Source organism: Salmo salar, chromosome 17 (assembly GCF_965601325.2).
Source record: "Salmo salar chromosome 17, fSalSal1, whole genome shotgun sequence".
NCBI lineage: Eukaryota > Metazoa > Chordata > Actinopteri > Salmoniformes > Salmonidae > Salmo > Salmo salar.
The window spans coordinates 17,548,998-17,564,080 of NC_138307.1; the positions used below are offsets into that span (position 1 = coordinate 17,548,998).

At 44.8% G+C, this 15,083-nt stretch overlaps 2 protein-coding genes across 7 annotated transcripts; one reads left to right on the forward strand and one right to left on the reverse strand.

Annotated features, from left to right (window-relative positions):
* Window positions 1–608: 608 nt before the first annotated feature.
* Window positions 609–14,551, reverse strand: LOC106575507 (RCC1 and BTB domain-containing protein 1). Of its 6 annotated transcripts, none has more exons than XM_045699033.2 (14): window positions 13,377–14,551; window positions 12,802–12,940; window positions 7,458–7,692; window positions 7,124–7,274; window positions 6,810–6,976; window positions 5,759–5,917; window positions 5,512–5,619; window positions 5,217–5,359; window positions 3,707–3,784; window positions 3,383–3,573; window positions 3,077–3,203; window positions 2,751–2,902; window positions 2,500–2,630; window positions 609–1,985 (listed from the first exon to the last, which is right to left on the reverse strand). In XM_045699033.2, the coding sequence occupies exons 1-14, from the start codon at window positions 13,423–13,425 to the stop codon at window positions 1,845–1,847; spliced, it is 1,971 nt and encodes a 656-aa protein (XP_045554989.2). In that variant the 5' UTR covers window positions 13,426–14,551; the 3' UTR covers window positions 609–1,844. The 6 variants fall into 6 exon arrangements, with proteins under 6 accessions (XP_045554989.2, XP_014007507.3, XP_045554991.2 ...); XM_014152032.3 differs by having other exon boundaries at window positions 3,383–3,576; window positions 13,377–14,550; XM_045699035.2 differs by lacking the exon at window positions 3,707–3,784 and having other exon boundaries at window positions 13,377–14,547.
* Window positions 8,968–11,233, forward strand: LOC106575508 (ADP-ribosylation factor-like protein 11). Its single transcript, XM_014152035.3, has 2 exons — window positions 8,968–9,536; window positions 10,510–11,233. The coding sequence occupies exons 1-2, from the start codon at window positions 9,310–9,312 to the stop codon at window positions 10,814–10,816; spliced, it is 534 nt and encodes a 177-aa protein (XP_014007510.1). The 5' UTR covers window positions 8,968–9,309; the 3' UTR covers window positions 10,817–11,233.
* Window positions 14,552–15,083: the final 532 nt, after the last annotated feature.

Genomic DNA, 15,083 nt, shown 5'->3' on the forward strand with positions numbered 1-15,083 from the left:
ATCGCTACAGCTGTACACAGCCCATCTGTAAATAGCCCATCTGTAAATAGCCCATCCAACTACCTACCTCATCCCCATATTATTTTTAATTTACTTTTTTTTTTGCTCTTTTGCACACCAGTATTTCTACTTGCACATCTATCACTCGTTAATTTGCTAAATTGTAATTACTTGGCTACTATTGGCCTATTTATTGCATTACCTCCTTACTCCATTTGCACACACTGTATGTAGATTTTTCTATTGTGTTATTGACTGTACTTTTCTTTATTCCATGTGTAACTGTTGTTTTTTGCCGCACTGCTTTGCTTTATCTTGACCAGGTCGCAGTTGTAAATGATAACTTGTTCTCAACTGGCTTACCTGGTTAAATAAAGGTGAAATATATATATATATATATTTTTTAAATAAAAATCAGCATTCAGGGCTCGACCCACCCAGTTTATAATAATGGTATTCATTAGGCTAGTGTCTCTAGAATTAGAGAATGTATGTGATGGCCTCTAGATGGCAGCATAAGGACATGTTTGTAATTATCTGTCATTGCTCATATGAATTTATGTTCAAAACAAGGACATATAAAGTCATTTCTAAAGCATCATCCAGCATTGTGTACAAGAATGTAGTTGTTTATTTCAAAGTGGTTGCTTCTCATGACTTGCAAGTCAATAAACATGTTGAGAATCGTGGCACCAATAGCAACTGTTTCCATCCTAAATAATTGTAAATATTTCAAAAATAAATGTAATTGCAAAAATAAACATGAGCAACAAATTATTTCTGAAAAAATAATAATCTAAGAATACAATGCGTTGAATTTAAATTTCAGTACAAACACTCGCTTCAAAGTAAATTAGAATGTAGTAATGAAAACAATATTCAAAGCAGCAGAATGATTGGAAATGCTTGGGTGGGGGGGGGGGGAAATCTCAACCAAAGGAATGCAATAAGTAATAGTAAAAAATGTACATACCTATTTTTGTAAGAATAAAAAAGTTCACACAGAGTAACAAGTTGTGTATGGTCCAAATGTTTTGTTTTCTGTCAGGTAAAAGAACTGAAGAGTTGAAAACCAACTTCCTGCTCATTGTTGCATTGCATCACCATGTTCATCTCAAGTCTCAAGAAATAACGGGCCTGAATTAATGACAAGCTCCGCTCTACTTTGTCAGTACACAGCATATTAACAATTCATATTGAAACTGTCATTTCCTCAAAACATCCACAGGCTCTGAACCATAAACCCTATAAAGTATATTTCTGACCAGCTACATCCAACACTTCAACAGTAGAGCAAAGTACACAATGTTGATCCCCCAAAAAAAGTCTGCAAATCGGGGGGGGGGGGGTTTGACTGCCATCGCCTGCCTCAGCCGTCACCAGACATTGTCAGGCATGTAACAGTGTCCCCATCTTAAACTAGATCTATGGTCCTCCAATTAAACTGACGCCAACTGAGCAGTGTGATGCCATTTAGCAGGTTTGTAAACATGCAGTGACAGACAATGAACTCTGATGTCACCGTTTTGACTGGTAAAGGAACTTCCTCCCCACAGTGCCACCTGTCCGTGTGGAATATTAGGTGCATAGGCAGGGATTGGATTTGGCTTCTTTGGCTGTGTAACTGGAGGTGAGCCATAGTCACCAGATGACCTCACCAGACATTGTCTCAATGGATTAATAATATGGCAATTTAGAGATCCGGTTCAAGCTAGCCGTTTCCATGTTAATACCATTTCTTTCTTTGTCCTTTCTACCATGGCCAAGTAGTGTCAAGCCAAACCAGTTCATGCTAGCCCTTTCCTCGCCTCCTTCCTTCCTTCCCGGGGCTGGTTAGTGGTCAGTCAGTTTTTGAAGGCCCCACAGCGGCTGGCTCTGCAGATGAACTCTTTGAGCATGTTGCCATCGATCTGCCAGAAGGCTGCAGTCTGGGTCACCTCTGTCAGGTGGTTCACACAGAACTTGAAGCAGAACTCCTCCAGGTCCTACAGGGGAGCGATCACATCCAGTCACAGTATGAACACGGGTACAGTATACAGCAGGTCAGCAACAAGCGGCCCGTGGGCCAAAACCGGCCCCCCGAGTGATTTTTTTGGGGCCCCCTTAGTTTTGGGTCAGAAAAGACTAAAGTCACCAGGAATTCAGAAAAAAAAACAGTTTAATGTAAGGTAATCAAGGTATCTTTGTTATTTTTAAATAAAATATATTTTGGGGCTTAGTTGTATCCAATTTTTAGAGTACAACTTATTATAATTATGTTCCAGCACTCCGACCATCTGCTACGCATCAAAAATCGGCCCGCGGCTGAATCTCGTTGCCTACCCCTGGTATAGAGTACCTAAATAGGTATAAGATGGTATACGAGGTCATCTGACTAATATGTCCATAATGACATGGCTAACATCTCTCGTATAAGGCAGCCTCAAGAAGCTTGTGGTAACCAGTAAGCATCTGAGTGGTTAACCCTTATTAGTGACACTCTGTCACAGTGTGTCTCACCTCAGCGTCGTATCGCACGGCGGCAGAGAGCAGAGAGAAGGCGTTCTCCACGGTGATGCCTCTCTTGATGATGTGTTGACACAGACGTTTCAGACGGTTCTCACAGTAGGATGTGGCCAGGTCCAACAGGCCTGAAACAGAGACACACAGCGGCTTTCCTACGGATGGACTTTAACTCAATAAAGTCATTTGTTTTGAGTCTGGGGCCCCGAATGGATCCTAAACAGGATTCCTGGTTCAGTCCAACTCACCGATGGCGTCCTCTGGGGGCAGGTCTACGTTGTCAGTGTAGAGGAACTCCAAGAAGGAGCGGTAGACGGGGTAGGAGAACTGGTCGATCTCAATCACCTCCTTCGTGTCCTCTGTCCAGTGGGACTGGAACATGGAGCGGAAGTGTTCGCACCTGACAGAAACAATGATGGACACTTATGTTGTCGTGTTATGTCTATAGACAGGTTTTATTGTACCTGCTTGGTCCTATTGGAAAGGCTAAAACTAGAAAAGCGACATTTCTTAAAGAAAATGTGTGCTTGCTTCAGCAGTTAAAAAAAATATATTTTAATTAAAATTCACATACCGGATTTTGAGCACGGCCTTATGTACGTGGATGTATTTCCCGTCCACGCTGAACTTGAGGTCGGCCGTCTCAGGGCTGTCGAACTCTTTCCTCAGAGACTGGGCCACAGTCAGGAAGTCATCATACTCTACGACAGAACACAACGCCTTAGCTGGGAATCATGGTGTGTGTGTGTGTGTGTGTGTGTGTGAGAGGGTAATCCTAGACCATTGGTTAGGGGAACCTTCTACTTAGAGGTCAGAAAAAGAAGGAAAAAAACATAAGTTACCTTTAAATACCATTTAATAAATGATCACATTAACTCACCCATGGAGAGTAGCCTCCACATGACAGACGGCGTAGCGAAGCAGGCGAAGACGTCGTCAGTGCAGGAGAAGTGTGTGAGGTGTGGCAGCACGATGGACTGACCCCTACACTGGCCCCACATGTACACCTGGCCGCTCTGGGTCTTACAGGCAGATGTGTGTGTGGAGTGGCACGCCGCGATCTCCACTATCCTGCTGGGGGAAGGGGAGGAGTGTGTTACACACACACACACTCTACCAAGTAACGGTACTCTCCTGTGACTTTTGACCGCTGTAGGAAATTCTGTGATTCTTGAGTGCATTGTTTCTTTACACGTCTCCCTACTCTGTCTCTCTGTGCCACGCCTCTTCAGTGTTTTCCCTTGTTCTTTTGCTGCCTACGGCGGGCCACTCTCCCTCTCCCCTTTAAGACGAAGACAGGAAACACAAAAAGAGAAGGAAGAATGACAGGACACTGCTGAAGTCGCTGGTGTTCCATGAATTTAACTAGATAGGATATACACTACATGTACTAAAGTATGTGGACACCCCTTCGAATTAGTGGATTTGGCCATTTCAGCCACACCTGTTGCTGACAGGTGTATAAAAAAATCGAGCACACAGCCACGCAAACTCCATAGACCAACATTGGCAGTAGAATGGCCTTACTGAAGAGCTCCGTGACTTTCAACCTTGGCACTGTCATAGGACGCCACCTTTCCAACAAGTCAATTCGTCAAATTTCTGCACTGCTAGAGCTGCCCAAGTCAACTGTAAGTGCTGTTATTATTGTGAAGTGGAAACGTCTAGGAGCAACAACGGCTCAGCTGCAAAGTGGTAGGCCACACAAGCTCACAGAATGGGACTGCCGAGTGCTGAAGCGTGTAGCGCGTAAAAATCATCTGTCCTCACTACCGAGTTCCAAACTGCCTCTGGATGCAACATCAGCACAATAACGGTTCATCAGGAGCTTCCTGAAATGGGTTTCCATGGCCGAACAGCCACACACATGCCTAAGATCACCATGCGCAATGCCAAGCGTCAGCTGGAGCGTCATTAGACTCTGGAGCAGTGGAAACGCATTCTCTGGAGTGATGAATCACGCTTCACCATCTGGCAGTCCGACGGATTAATCTGGGTTTGGAGGATGCCAGGAGAATGCTACCTGCCCCAATGGATAGTGCCAACGGTGAAGTTTATGCCAGAATTTATTTTTCGTAGCAGGTTAGGAGAACTTATCCAGCAGGTTAGGAGAATTAGGTTAGGATTAGCTAAAATGCAAAAATATTATACTTTTGACGTCAATTTAACAAACTGTATCCCGTCTAGCCATGACCGTATTCCATGGACACAGAAGGTTGTTGGTTTTATTGTGCCCTCTGTCTTGTAGCTTGATCTCAAGGCCAACCTGAGGTTCATTCAAGAGTGTTATGACATGTTACACAACGTTCAGAGATAGAAATGAACATGACAAATGTCCACGATCTATTCCGAATTAAATCCCAATAACTGGTTTGCATGTTTTCAGTGAAAAGTTCATGCTTGTCAAGTGTCAAAACCATTTGTACCCCAGCCCACAACATAATGGCCCCCTCTCTCCAGTTTTGCTTCATTGTGACAGGGACAATGTAAACTCAGAGAGAGCGATTATTCCAGATCTGGTGTGTGAGCCAATGTTTGGACTATGCAGTGTTACCATATGGACCCACACTGGATGGAATACAACAGAGAAGACAAAAAGAAAAGAGAACTAACCATGGGTCTCTGAAAGATGACAGTATCAACTGGGGCTTTTAGTGGACTGTAGCAGCCACCAGAGCTACATCTCAATCCTGTGAGTGTGTTCTCTCCCTTACCTCTCCTTCTCAGCCATGATGTGTACAGGACTGAGCTGGTTGCTCTTGTTGCCAGTACCCAGCTGTCCGTAGGTGTTCGCCCCCCAGGCATACAGCAGGCCCTCGTCTGTTAGAGCCAGGGAGTGGGCGTAGCCTGACGCGATCTGGAAGACAAGTCCTTAAGGGTTTTACACAGTGGGAGTGGACAGAAACAAGGCTCTGGGCTCAATTCTGTTTCGTATGAGTATGAGTTGAAGTAGACGATTCAGACAGAGACATACAGGTGGTAGTAGTGTACACTAGTGTCCAGTCTTACCTGTAGTACACAGAGACCCTGGAGGGCTGCCAGGCGACAGGGGGTCAGCTGGTTACCGTTGTTGCCCACTCCCAGCTGGCCATTCCCGTTGTAGCCCCAGCCAAACACCTGCAACACACAGGCCACGGTAGTCAGCAATATCTTCCTTTATGTATATGGTGCTATACAACATTTTGCTTTGACTTTCACTGGACCGGAGGGAACTATCTAATATAAACCCATCCCTCCCAAGGGCTTGGTCTCTCACCTCCCCGTTGTCGAGCACGGCCATAGAGGAGGTCTGTCCACAGGCGATGCCCATCACCACTTTACCCTGCAGGCAGTTGGTCACCCTGCGGGGGGTTGGCTGGTTGGCTGTGGCACCTGAACCCACCTGGCCACAGTTGTTGTAACCCCACGCAAACACCTAGCAGATACAATCATATACACACCGACTGTCAACCCTGTACACACAATCACACCTCGTGACCAGTGATCCTAGGTAACCATGATATTAGGTCATGTTCTAACTCTCCCTTTACAGTGCTGAGTAACATATATTTCAACACATCCAAGACAGATATTTAGGGCTACTTTTGGAAATCATTAGTCATTTCTACATCAACCCTTCAATCGTGTGTGAGACCAGGCCAGTGTTCCTGGGTTAGATGCAGCCCTCCTGGACACAGTGAACAGATCGTGTGTGAGACCAGGCCAGTGTTCCTGGGTTAGATGCAGCCCGCCTGGACACAGTGAACAGATCGTGTGTGAGACCAGGCCAGTGTTCCTGGGTTAGATGCAGCCCTCCTGGACACAGTGAACAGATCGTGTGTGAGACCAGGCCAGTGTTCCTGGGTTAGATGCAGCCCTCCTGGACACAGTGAACAGATCGTGTGTGAGACCAGGCCAGTGTTCCTGGGTTAGATGCAGCCCTCCTGGACACAGTGAACAGATCGTGTGTGAGACCAGGCCAGTGTTCCTGGGTTAGATGCAGCCCGCCTGGACACAGTGAACTGAGATAATACCTTCCTAACCTGCTGCTGGGACAAACATAAACCACTTAAAGAGACAGACAGCCAAGACAAGTGACTACTGATCAGCCCTGGTCCACTCCACACACTGACAGGCTACACACGACCTCCACCAATACACCACTCACGTTCACCAACAGTGTTTTTATTCTCTTGAACATGATGTACCTAGCAGTAGCACTGTAGCAGTAGCATTAAGATGCTAACATCTTGAAACAGGCTTATTTCAGGGTTACAAGTGCATGTAAAAGGACTTAAACAAGTATTTCCCCCCTTCTATCCCCTCACCTCTCCATCGTGTGTCAGGGCCAGAGAGTGATGGGACCCACAGGCCACTTGTGTTATTTTCTTGTTCTGCAGGTTGGTTGAAACCAGGATGGGTGACACCCCCTGATTGGTGGTCCCGTTGCCCAGCTGGCTGTATCCATTGTGCCCCCAGGCAAACAACTCTCCCCCTGGGAGACAAACACACCAAAGTAACACGGTGCTATTTAAGTAAGCTGCACTATGACAATTATACTGGCTTTTGGTAAAGTTCTAGTAACATGTCAACGTAGCCATTTGGTGGTGGTAAAAACAGGTACGGCAAGTGGGCAGCATACCTTCTGTGGCCAGTAAGACGTGTGGTCCACTGCCATAGCTGAGACTGACCACCTTCTTGCCTCGGAGGAAGTCTAGTTTCTTAGGGACCATGGTGCTCTGACTGTCTCCTGTCCCCAGACAGTTACTGCAGTTCAGCCCAAACACAAACACCTACAGGGAGATCAGCGACAAAGATGAAGAGGAGAAGGCAGGGAGAGGATGCCACTACATGTAATTATATTTATTTAACCAAGAAACTCCACTCAGTAACCATTTCCACTGCTTTCCAGAGACGTCTGCACTACATAAAAACTATAAAGTTATTCTATACAATCGAGACACCCCCAGTCTCACCTCATCGTCCTGGGTGATGTAGATGGCTTCGTTGGCTGAGGTTCCGAAGACACAGGCCTGCCTGATGCGGGAGACCTCCTGAGCCCCCAGCAGGGTGAAGAGGGGCCACTTCCCCACGTCCACCATGGCTGGGTACCTCACTCTGGCTCTCCGCGGTGGGGGGGTCGGGGTGAGGACGGGGGGCACAGGGGAGGGAGAAGCAGGGGCTGTGAGGCCACCGCTGTCCCCGCTAACACTGTTACAAGACAACCATCAAAGACAGACACGTACAAAACACTGTGTCTTAGTCTAAACCTCAGGCACCCTGGTTTCAATGACGGTATTCATAAATATGTTAATAATTGCTCAAAGTCTTGTGCAGTAAGTTAGACATGACTTCAGGACTTTATAATGCCATCGCTGGATGCTCACGATGATATCGACATGGTTTTAAATAGTATTGGGCCATACAGACAACATGCAGATGGAGATGGAATGGCTACTTTATTTGGCAAACGTTCCCATCCAGATCTTTTAACTGTCCCATACAGTTGGTTAAACAATTGGATGACTAGCTAGGTAACGTTAGCTAACTACGTAAGTACTGCAGAGACAACGCATCTCTGGCCAGGCACTCTGTTGACCATTGGGATTACAATCGTGAATCTCAGCAACAACAGATGCGGCATCCATTAGCCTCCTAGCTGGCTAACAGTAGTTAGCGTACCTTCTGCCAGGTAGCAAACTAGCTTGCGACATGGTAACGTTCACATAACAGTGACTGGCCAAGCTAGCGATGCACTACGTTGAAGGCTGCACCCATGGCTGTTTACCGTTCGCTGGCTATCTACAAAGCAAGCCAGCCCAGCACCTAGCTGGCTAGATTCAGCGCTGACTAATAGCTAGCAAGCTGTAACGTTACTGTACCTAAAGCATCGCTCCATATCATCAAGAAAACTGAGGAGAGAAACAAGAAAGACACATTTAACCGCTCGACTATTAATAAACCTACCTCAAGTAAATATGTTTTGAAAGCACGATTACCAGAATAAAGCTGTCACTTCGTTGTTGTTGTCGTCGCTGATGTAAGGATGCCAAATGTACTAGGCAGCAGCTTTGAGTTAAGCGATAGGTTTGCGCTCGATCCCCAGTCCAGATCGTTGGTCCAGATGGACACACTGACGTCATGGGCTAAGAGAGGTGCGCTTGGTTTACGTCATCGGCGGACACGGTGGACAGAGTCCACGGTTCAGAAGATTTTAGGACACATACGCCTAGCCTGGGTGCCAGTCTATTGTTCTCTTGCCAACTCCTAACGCAAGAAATGGGAATTAAGAATAAGTTTTCAGCTCTCTGGTGTTTAATTTTTGTTTTTTTTTAAACATAGGCCCAATTAAAATAATAAACATACTTTCCTCCCTTGCGGTAATAATCACCCCACTGCTTTCACCAATCAAACCCTAGATCTGCGCAATGAGGGAGGATGCATTTTGAGTATAGACAAACTGAGAAAGCCTGTTGGTACAGCCTTTAAAAGAAGAATGTGAAAAGACTGGTTCTCATGTGACCGCCATGTTTCTATTCTGAAACTCAAACTCAGTTTTATTCACGTTGAGTGAGTCACCGGTGGGCAGCAGCAAGTGAGCACACCTGACGCTTTCACGCCTACTCCCAGACAAAAATACAAAAACTATTTAAATAGAGAAGAGCCACTGGTTGCACATATCACCGAATCTCCTTTTGTTGATGCAAATCAGAGACTACCGAGGAAGACCCAACAAACTAACATTGTTCAGAAGCAGAGGTGGGACTGCCGTACTTCCTCGTTACCTTCTACCTCAGACCCTGCTTTGCCTAGCCAAGTGTGGCTGTCATGGGGCTGCTTCTATCCAAGATGTACATCAAGAGGACTCCCACGGTTATTCTGATGGGCCTGGGCTCATCTGGGAAGTCCACCCTGCTCTTCAGGCTCAAGACAGGGTTGGTGATGGATACTTCCCCCACCGTGGGCTTCAACGTGGCGACCCTGGATCTGAACAAGAAAACGGCCTTGACCGTGTGGGATGTGGGCGGACAGGGGGAGATGAGGGCCAACTGGAGGTGAGTTGTTGGTTCTGTGCTATTCTATTTCTGTTTTAGCCCAGTACTAGGAACACATCTCATTCCACTAATCATAATGCCTGCTATTAGACTGAACAAAAAATATAAACAATTAACCATTTTACTGAGTCACAGTAAATCAGTCAATTGAATTAAATAGGCCCTAATCTATGCATTTCACATGACTAGGCAGGGGTGTGGGCCTGCGAGGGCATAGGCCCATCCACTGTGGAGCCAGGCCCAGCCAATCAGAATAATGTTTTTCCCTGCACAAAAGGGCTTTATGGGTGGCTGGTCTCAGACGATCCCGTAGGTGAAGCCGGATGTGGAGGTCCTGGGCTGGCGGGGTTATACGTGGTCTGCGGTTGTGAGGCCAGTTGGACGCAATTTCTCTAAAATGACATTGGAGGAAGCTTATAGTAGAGAAATGAACATTCAATACTCTGGCAACAGCTCTGGTGGACATTTATGCAGTTAGCATGCCAATTTCATGCTTCCTCAACTTGACATCTGTGGAATTTTGTTGTGACAACTGCACATTTTAGTGGCCTTATTGTCCCCAGCACAAGGTGCACCTGTGTAATGATCATGCTGTTTAATCAGCTTCTTGATATTCCACACCTGTCAGCTGGATGGATTATCTTGGCAAAGAAATGCTCACTAACAGGGATATAAACAAATTTGTGCACAAAATGAGATCAGGCTTTTTGTGCATATGGAAAATGTATGGGATCTTATATTTCAGCTCATGAAACATGGGACCAAGACTACATGTTAATTTTATATTTTTGTTCAGTGTAGTTTAATCAGGTGTGACAGTTCAAGTCTAGAACAAATAAATGCACATTCTGTCTCCGGTCCCATGATCAGGATGGTAGAGTACTGGAATAGAATAACCTTTTATCCTCAACTAATGACTTGCTAAAATTGCAATATCATTAGCTAGACACTACCCTAGTTCTATAATTGGCAGGTACTACCTGGAGGGCTGTAAGGCTATGGTGTTCGTGGTGGACAGTAGTGACCGGGCCAGTATAGGGGACGCTCAGAAGGCTCTGAAGAATGTCCTGTCCGACGACAACATGAAGGGAATACCTCTGATGGTGCTGGCTAACAAGAAGGACCTCCCCAACACCATGAACATCAGAGAGGTGTCCAACCAGCTGGAGCTGCCCAGCTACAAAGACCGAGCCTGGCAGATCCAGGCATGCAGCGGCCTGAAGGGAATGGGGCTCCAGCAAGCCTTCCTCTCTGTGGCCAAACTCATCAAGAAGAGCTGAGAGGAGACACGTCAGTAGAGATATCACTGTGTGAGAGACACTTGACAAGTCGGAGATACTGACTATATAGTGCACTACCTTAAACTAGAACAATATGAAAGTACCTCAAAAGTAGTGCACTATAAAGGGAATAGGGTGCCATTTGAAATGCAGATTATAACGGAACAAAGAGCCAGGATTCTCAATCCAATGATGAACTAAGCGCAGGATCCATATTTGGGTATTTTGATTGTGCTATCAACATGGTTGAGATTTAACACATATCACAGCAGTTAAATGTGCCTGCTAAGGGAGACTGGAGAGTATTGTTACACTGTGGAGATGTGGGGAAAGATGGCTAGGGAAAATAATATTTTGTTTGCAGATACATAACTTTATTTATATTAATGATAAACTAATAAAACATGCTAAACCTAATGTAAATGGCATTATTATTTGTGTGTAGCCAGGCTTTTCTGTGTAGTGGGCATGCTAATGCCTATTATGTACATACAAAATAATGTCTATTTCTGCTTCTTCGGGGCTTGGTAGGAGGGGTGAAGTCGTTTGAGTGACAGCCATGACTGCCACAGCAGCAGTCCAGGCACCACCACCCACACCCCACTGAAGAAGACCAGGTAGATACATAAGTAGAGCCAGTGGTCTGTGTTGAGGTTGGGGCTGCCTGCCAGCCAGTCTGGGCAGAAGGTCATCCAGCCTCCGTACAACTCACACACACAACGTGATCTAGACAAAGTGCCTGAAAACAAACATGGAGAACTATTCACCCGGGGGGCCAGACTGTGCAACAACAAGACAAGCTAAAAACACACGTTGACCGTTGAGATTCAAAACGATGACAAGTTTACTTAGGCTGATAACCAACTTGCGCCCAGGCTATATTTTCCATGTACAGTGCATTAGGAAAGTATTCAGACGCTTGGCATTCAGGAAAAAGAGTTCAATCTTGATTTCATCAGACCAGAGAATCTTCTTTCTCATGGTCTGATCGTCTTTAGGTGCCTTTTGGCAAACTCCAAGCGGGCTGCCATTTACTGAGGAGTGGCTTCTGTCTGGCCACTCTACCATAAAAGCCTGATTGGAGGAGTGCTGCAGAGATGGTTGTCCTTCTGGAAGGTTCTCCCATCTCCACAGAGGAACTCTGGAGCTCTGTCAGAGTGACCATCGGGTTCTTGGTCACCTCCACGACCAAGGCCATTCTCCCTGATTGCTCAGTTTGGATGGGCGGGCCAGCTCTAGGAAGAGTCTTGGTGGTTCCAAACTTCTTCCATTTAAGAATGATGGAGGCCACTGTGTTCTTGGCAACCTTAAACACTGCAGAAAATGTTTGGTACCCTTCCCCAGATCTGTCCCTTGACACAATCCTGTCTCGGAGCTCTTCGGACAATTCCTTCGACCTCATGGCTTGGTTTTTGCTCCGACATGCACTGTCAACTGTGGGACATAGACAGGTGTGTGCCTTTCCAAATCATGTCCAATCTATTGAATTTACCACAAGTGGACTCTAATCAAGTTATAGAAACATCAAGGATGATCAATGGAAGCAGGATGCCCCCGGAGCTCAATTTCGAGTCTCATAGCAAAAAATCCTTACGTAAATAAGGTATCTTTTAATATTTATTAAATGTTTAAAAAATGTTTGTCCTGTTTTCGCTTTGTCATTATGGGTATTGTTTGTAGATTGAGGGGGAAACAGAATTTAATCAATTTTAGAATAAGGCTGTAACAAAAGGGGTCTGAATACTTTCCAAATACACATTACACCTATGTATATGGTAATAGGTCATTCAGCACATCACATGCTTAAGACAGACACTATAAAAATGTAAATTGTGACTTGCTAAGGGAATGTAAACACTTGTTTGTGTAATGGGACAATTCTGAATGTGTTCTCTATAAAGAAATATGGTACCAATACAGAAATGAATGGCATAAAGCATGAGAAAAGCTTGACAATGAAGCATATTTAGTACCAGTGTTCCTACCTGTAGTGTTTGTCCTTGACGATGGCATAGACAAGCACCAGCGCCAGGATGCCGTCCAGGACCACCGTCAGCAGCTCCAGGGAGACGATGGTGGGGTCAGAGTGGAGCCAGCGCTCATCTGCCTTTCCATACTCCTTCCCTACATGGACAGGATATCTGTTAGAGCAGTATCTCAATAGATTCCTGGGGGACCCCAGGGCCAGAGGGTGCACGTTTTTGTTCTACTCCAGCACTAACAGTGATTGATATTCCATTCCTGTATATTATTCAGTTTAATGTGAGCATTTTAATACTATGTCTCCCCACAACCAGGCTCCAAAGCACATCTCAAACACAGGCACCATTGTTAATTTAATTTATATTTTGCATAAAAAAAAGTTCAATACAGTACTATAAATAATTTTGTTTAATCCTTTTTTATTTTTTTACGTTGCACAGGTTAAAGTTCAAAAACAACAAGTGACATGTAAACAAAGGGTCCTTCCTGTATGAACAAACAGTAGAAAAAGTAAAATAAGAGCTGCAAATTAACTTTCTATATTGACAACGCCTTCTCACTCACATCACACACTCACCAAGGTAATGTGAACAATTGCGTCGTAGAAAAGCCACACGAGCACCCATCTACCAGTTCGAGCATTTTCTTCCCCAGATCTGCGCAAGGAGGTATCCCACTACCGGCGAATTGAGCGGCGCAGGCCAGCAGAGAATAAAACGTCACGGGAGTAAAGAGAGATTGGGCTTGTTTAAACGCCGCCTATGCTATTTTTCACAGAAAACTCGACTCAAACCATGCAAATTACTCTTTGACTTTGCAACTATTGTCTCGCCCATAAAGCTAGATAGGACTCATATTTGTATCTGTGCCATTATAGCGTCTGCCTGCCCTGCCGATGCTGTCAATCTCAATTTTGAAGTAGTACATTTTCTTCATGATTGGCTGATCCGTCCTGATGACCCGGTTGGGCATGAGGCTAACAGAGTCATCAGGCGGGATCATTCAATTAAGTTGTAAGTCACACCCAGTTGACTTCATTTCAATGGTGGAAGCCCTCAATGGCACTTCCCATCCGAATATATATTTTGGGCCGCTTAGAGGCCTCTATCATTGTCTTCCCAATGCCCCACAGTGAGAAGTACATGATTGGTTGTCGGATAAATCTCTACACTTGTGGGCCATCCTAAGAGAAAACGAAGGGGGAGCAGAAGTTGGTTAACCAGAGGCGACTCCGCCCAAAATATGTCCGCGTGAAAATAAGCGTTTAAGCAGACCACGTGAGGAGTTTTGTATGGAGGGGAAGCAATGAGCGTCGAATCTAGTGAAGATACAAGTGAATTGCTATTTTGATAGGTGAGGCTTATTTTATCAAATATACGTTTCATAATACTTAAGTTAAGAGTGTACTGATGTGTCCTGCACGTGACATTGCGACGATTATTTATTTTTATCGGTTGTGCCAGTTCACACGGGTCTCTGCACTGTCATTGGCTAGAATGTTCCCACCTGATCTCGATTGTTAGAGCGGTCAATCGACCATCTTGCCACGCCGATTGTAGATGAAGCCAGGAGAGGGTCAGGAATCAGGACCTCGGACAGCGATTGACAATAGTATAAATAAAGCATAGTATATTTGACTAGTCAAACTTATGTTGTTTGTATATCGTATTTTACAGTGGTGTAAAGTACTTAAGTCGTTTTGGGTATCTGTACTTCACTATTCATATTGACTACTTTTACTTCACTGCACTCCTAAAGAAAATAATGTACTTTTTACTCCATACATTTATCCTGACACCCAAAAGTACCCGTTACATTTTGAATGCTTAGCAGGACAGAAAATTGTCATTTTTCCACACTTATCAAGAGAACAACTCTAGTCTCCCCTAATGCCTATGATCTGACCGACTTACTAAACAAATGCTTCATTTCTAAATTGTCTGAGTATTGGAGTGTGCCCCTGGCTATTTTTTTATTATTTTTTTTAAATAAGAAAATGGTGCTGTCTGGTTTGCTTAATATAAGGAATTTGAAATGATTTATACTTAAGTACATTTAAAACCCATACTTTTAGACTTACTCAAGTATTATTTTACTGGGTGACCTTCACTTGAGTCATTTTCTATTAAGGTATCTTTACTTTTACTAAAGTATGACAATTGGGTACTTCTTCCACCACTGGTATTTTACATTTGTGCGACTGTCCTTGTCTATCAGTTCTGTCGACCCCAGGAAGAGTAGCTGCTGCTTCTGCAAAAACGAAATGGGGATCCAAATAAACTGT

Excerpts from the sequence above, each read along its gene's own strand:
- LOC106575508 (XM_014152035.3), top strand. The coding sequence starts at position 9,310 with ATGGGGCTGCTTCTATCCAAGATGTACATCAAGAGGACTCCCACGGTT. Across the intron at positions 9,537-10,509 it reads GAGATGAGGGCCAACTGGAG|GTACTACCTGGAGGGCTGTA; the intron begins GTGAGTTGTTGG and ends TATAATTGGCAG.
- LOC106575507 (XM_014152032.3), bottom strand. The coding sequence starts at position 13,425 with ATGGGTGCTCGTGTGGCTTTTCTACGACGCAATTGTTCACATTACCTT. Across the intron at positions 12,941-13,376 it reads CAATTGTTCACATTACCTTG|GGAAGGAGTATGGAAAGGCA; the intron begins GTGAGTGTGTGA and ends CTGTCCATGTAG. Across the intron at positions 3,577-3,706 it reads GCGTGGCACAGAGAGACAGA|CAGGATAGTGGAGATCGCGG; the intron begins GTAGGGAGACGT and ends CCCTTCCCCCAG.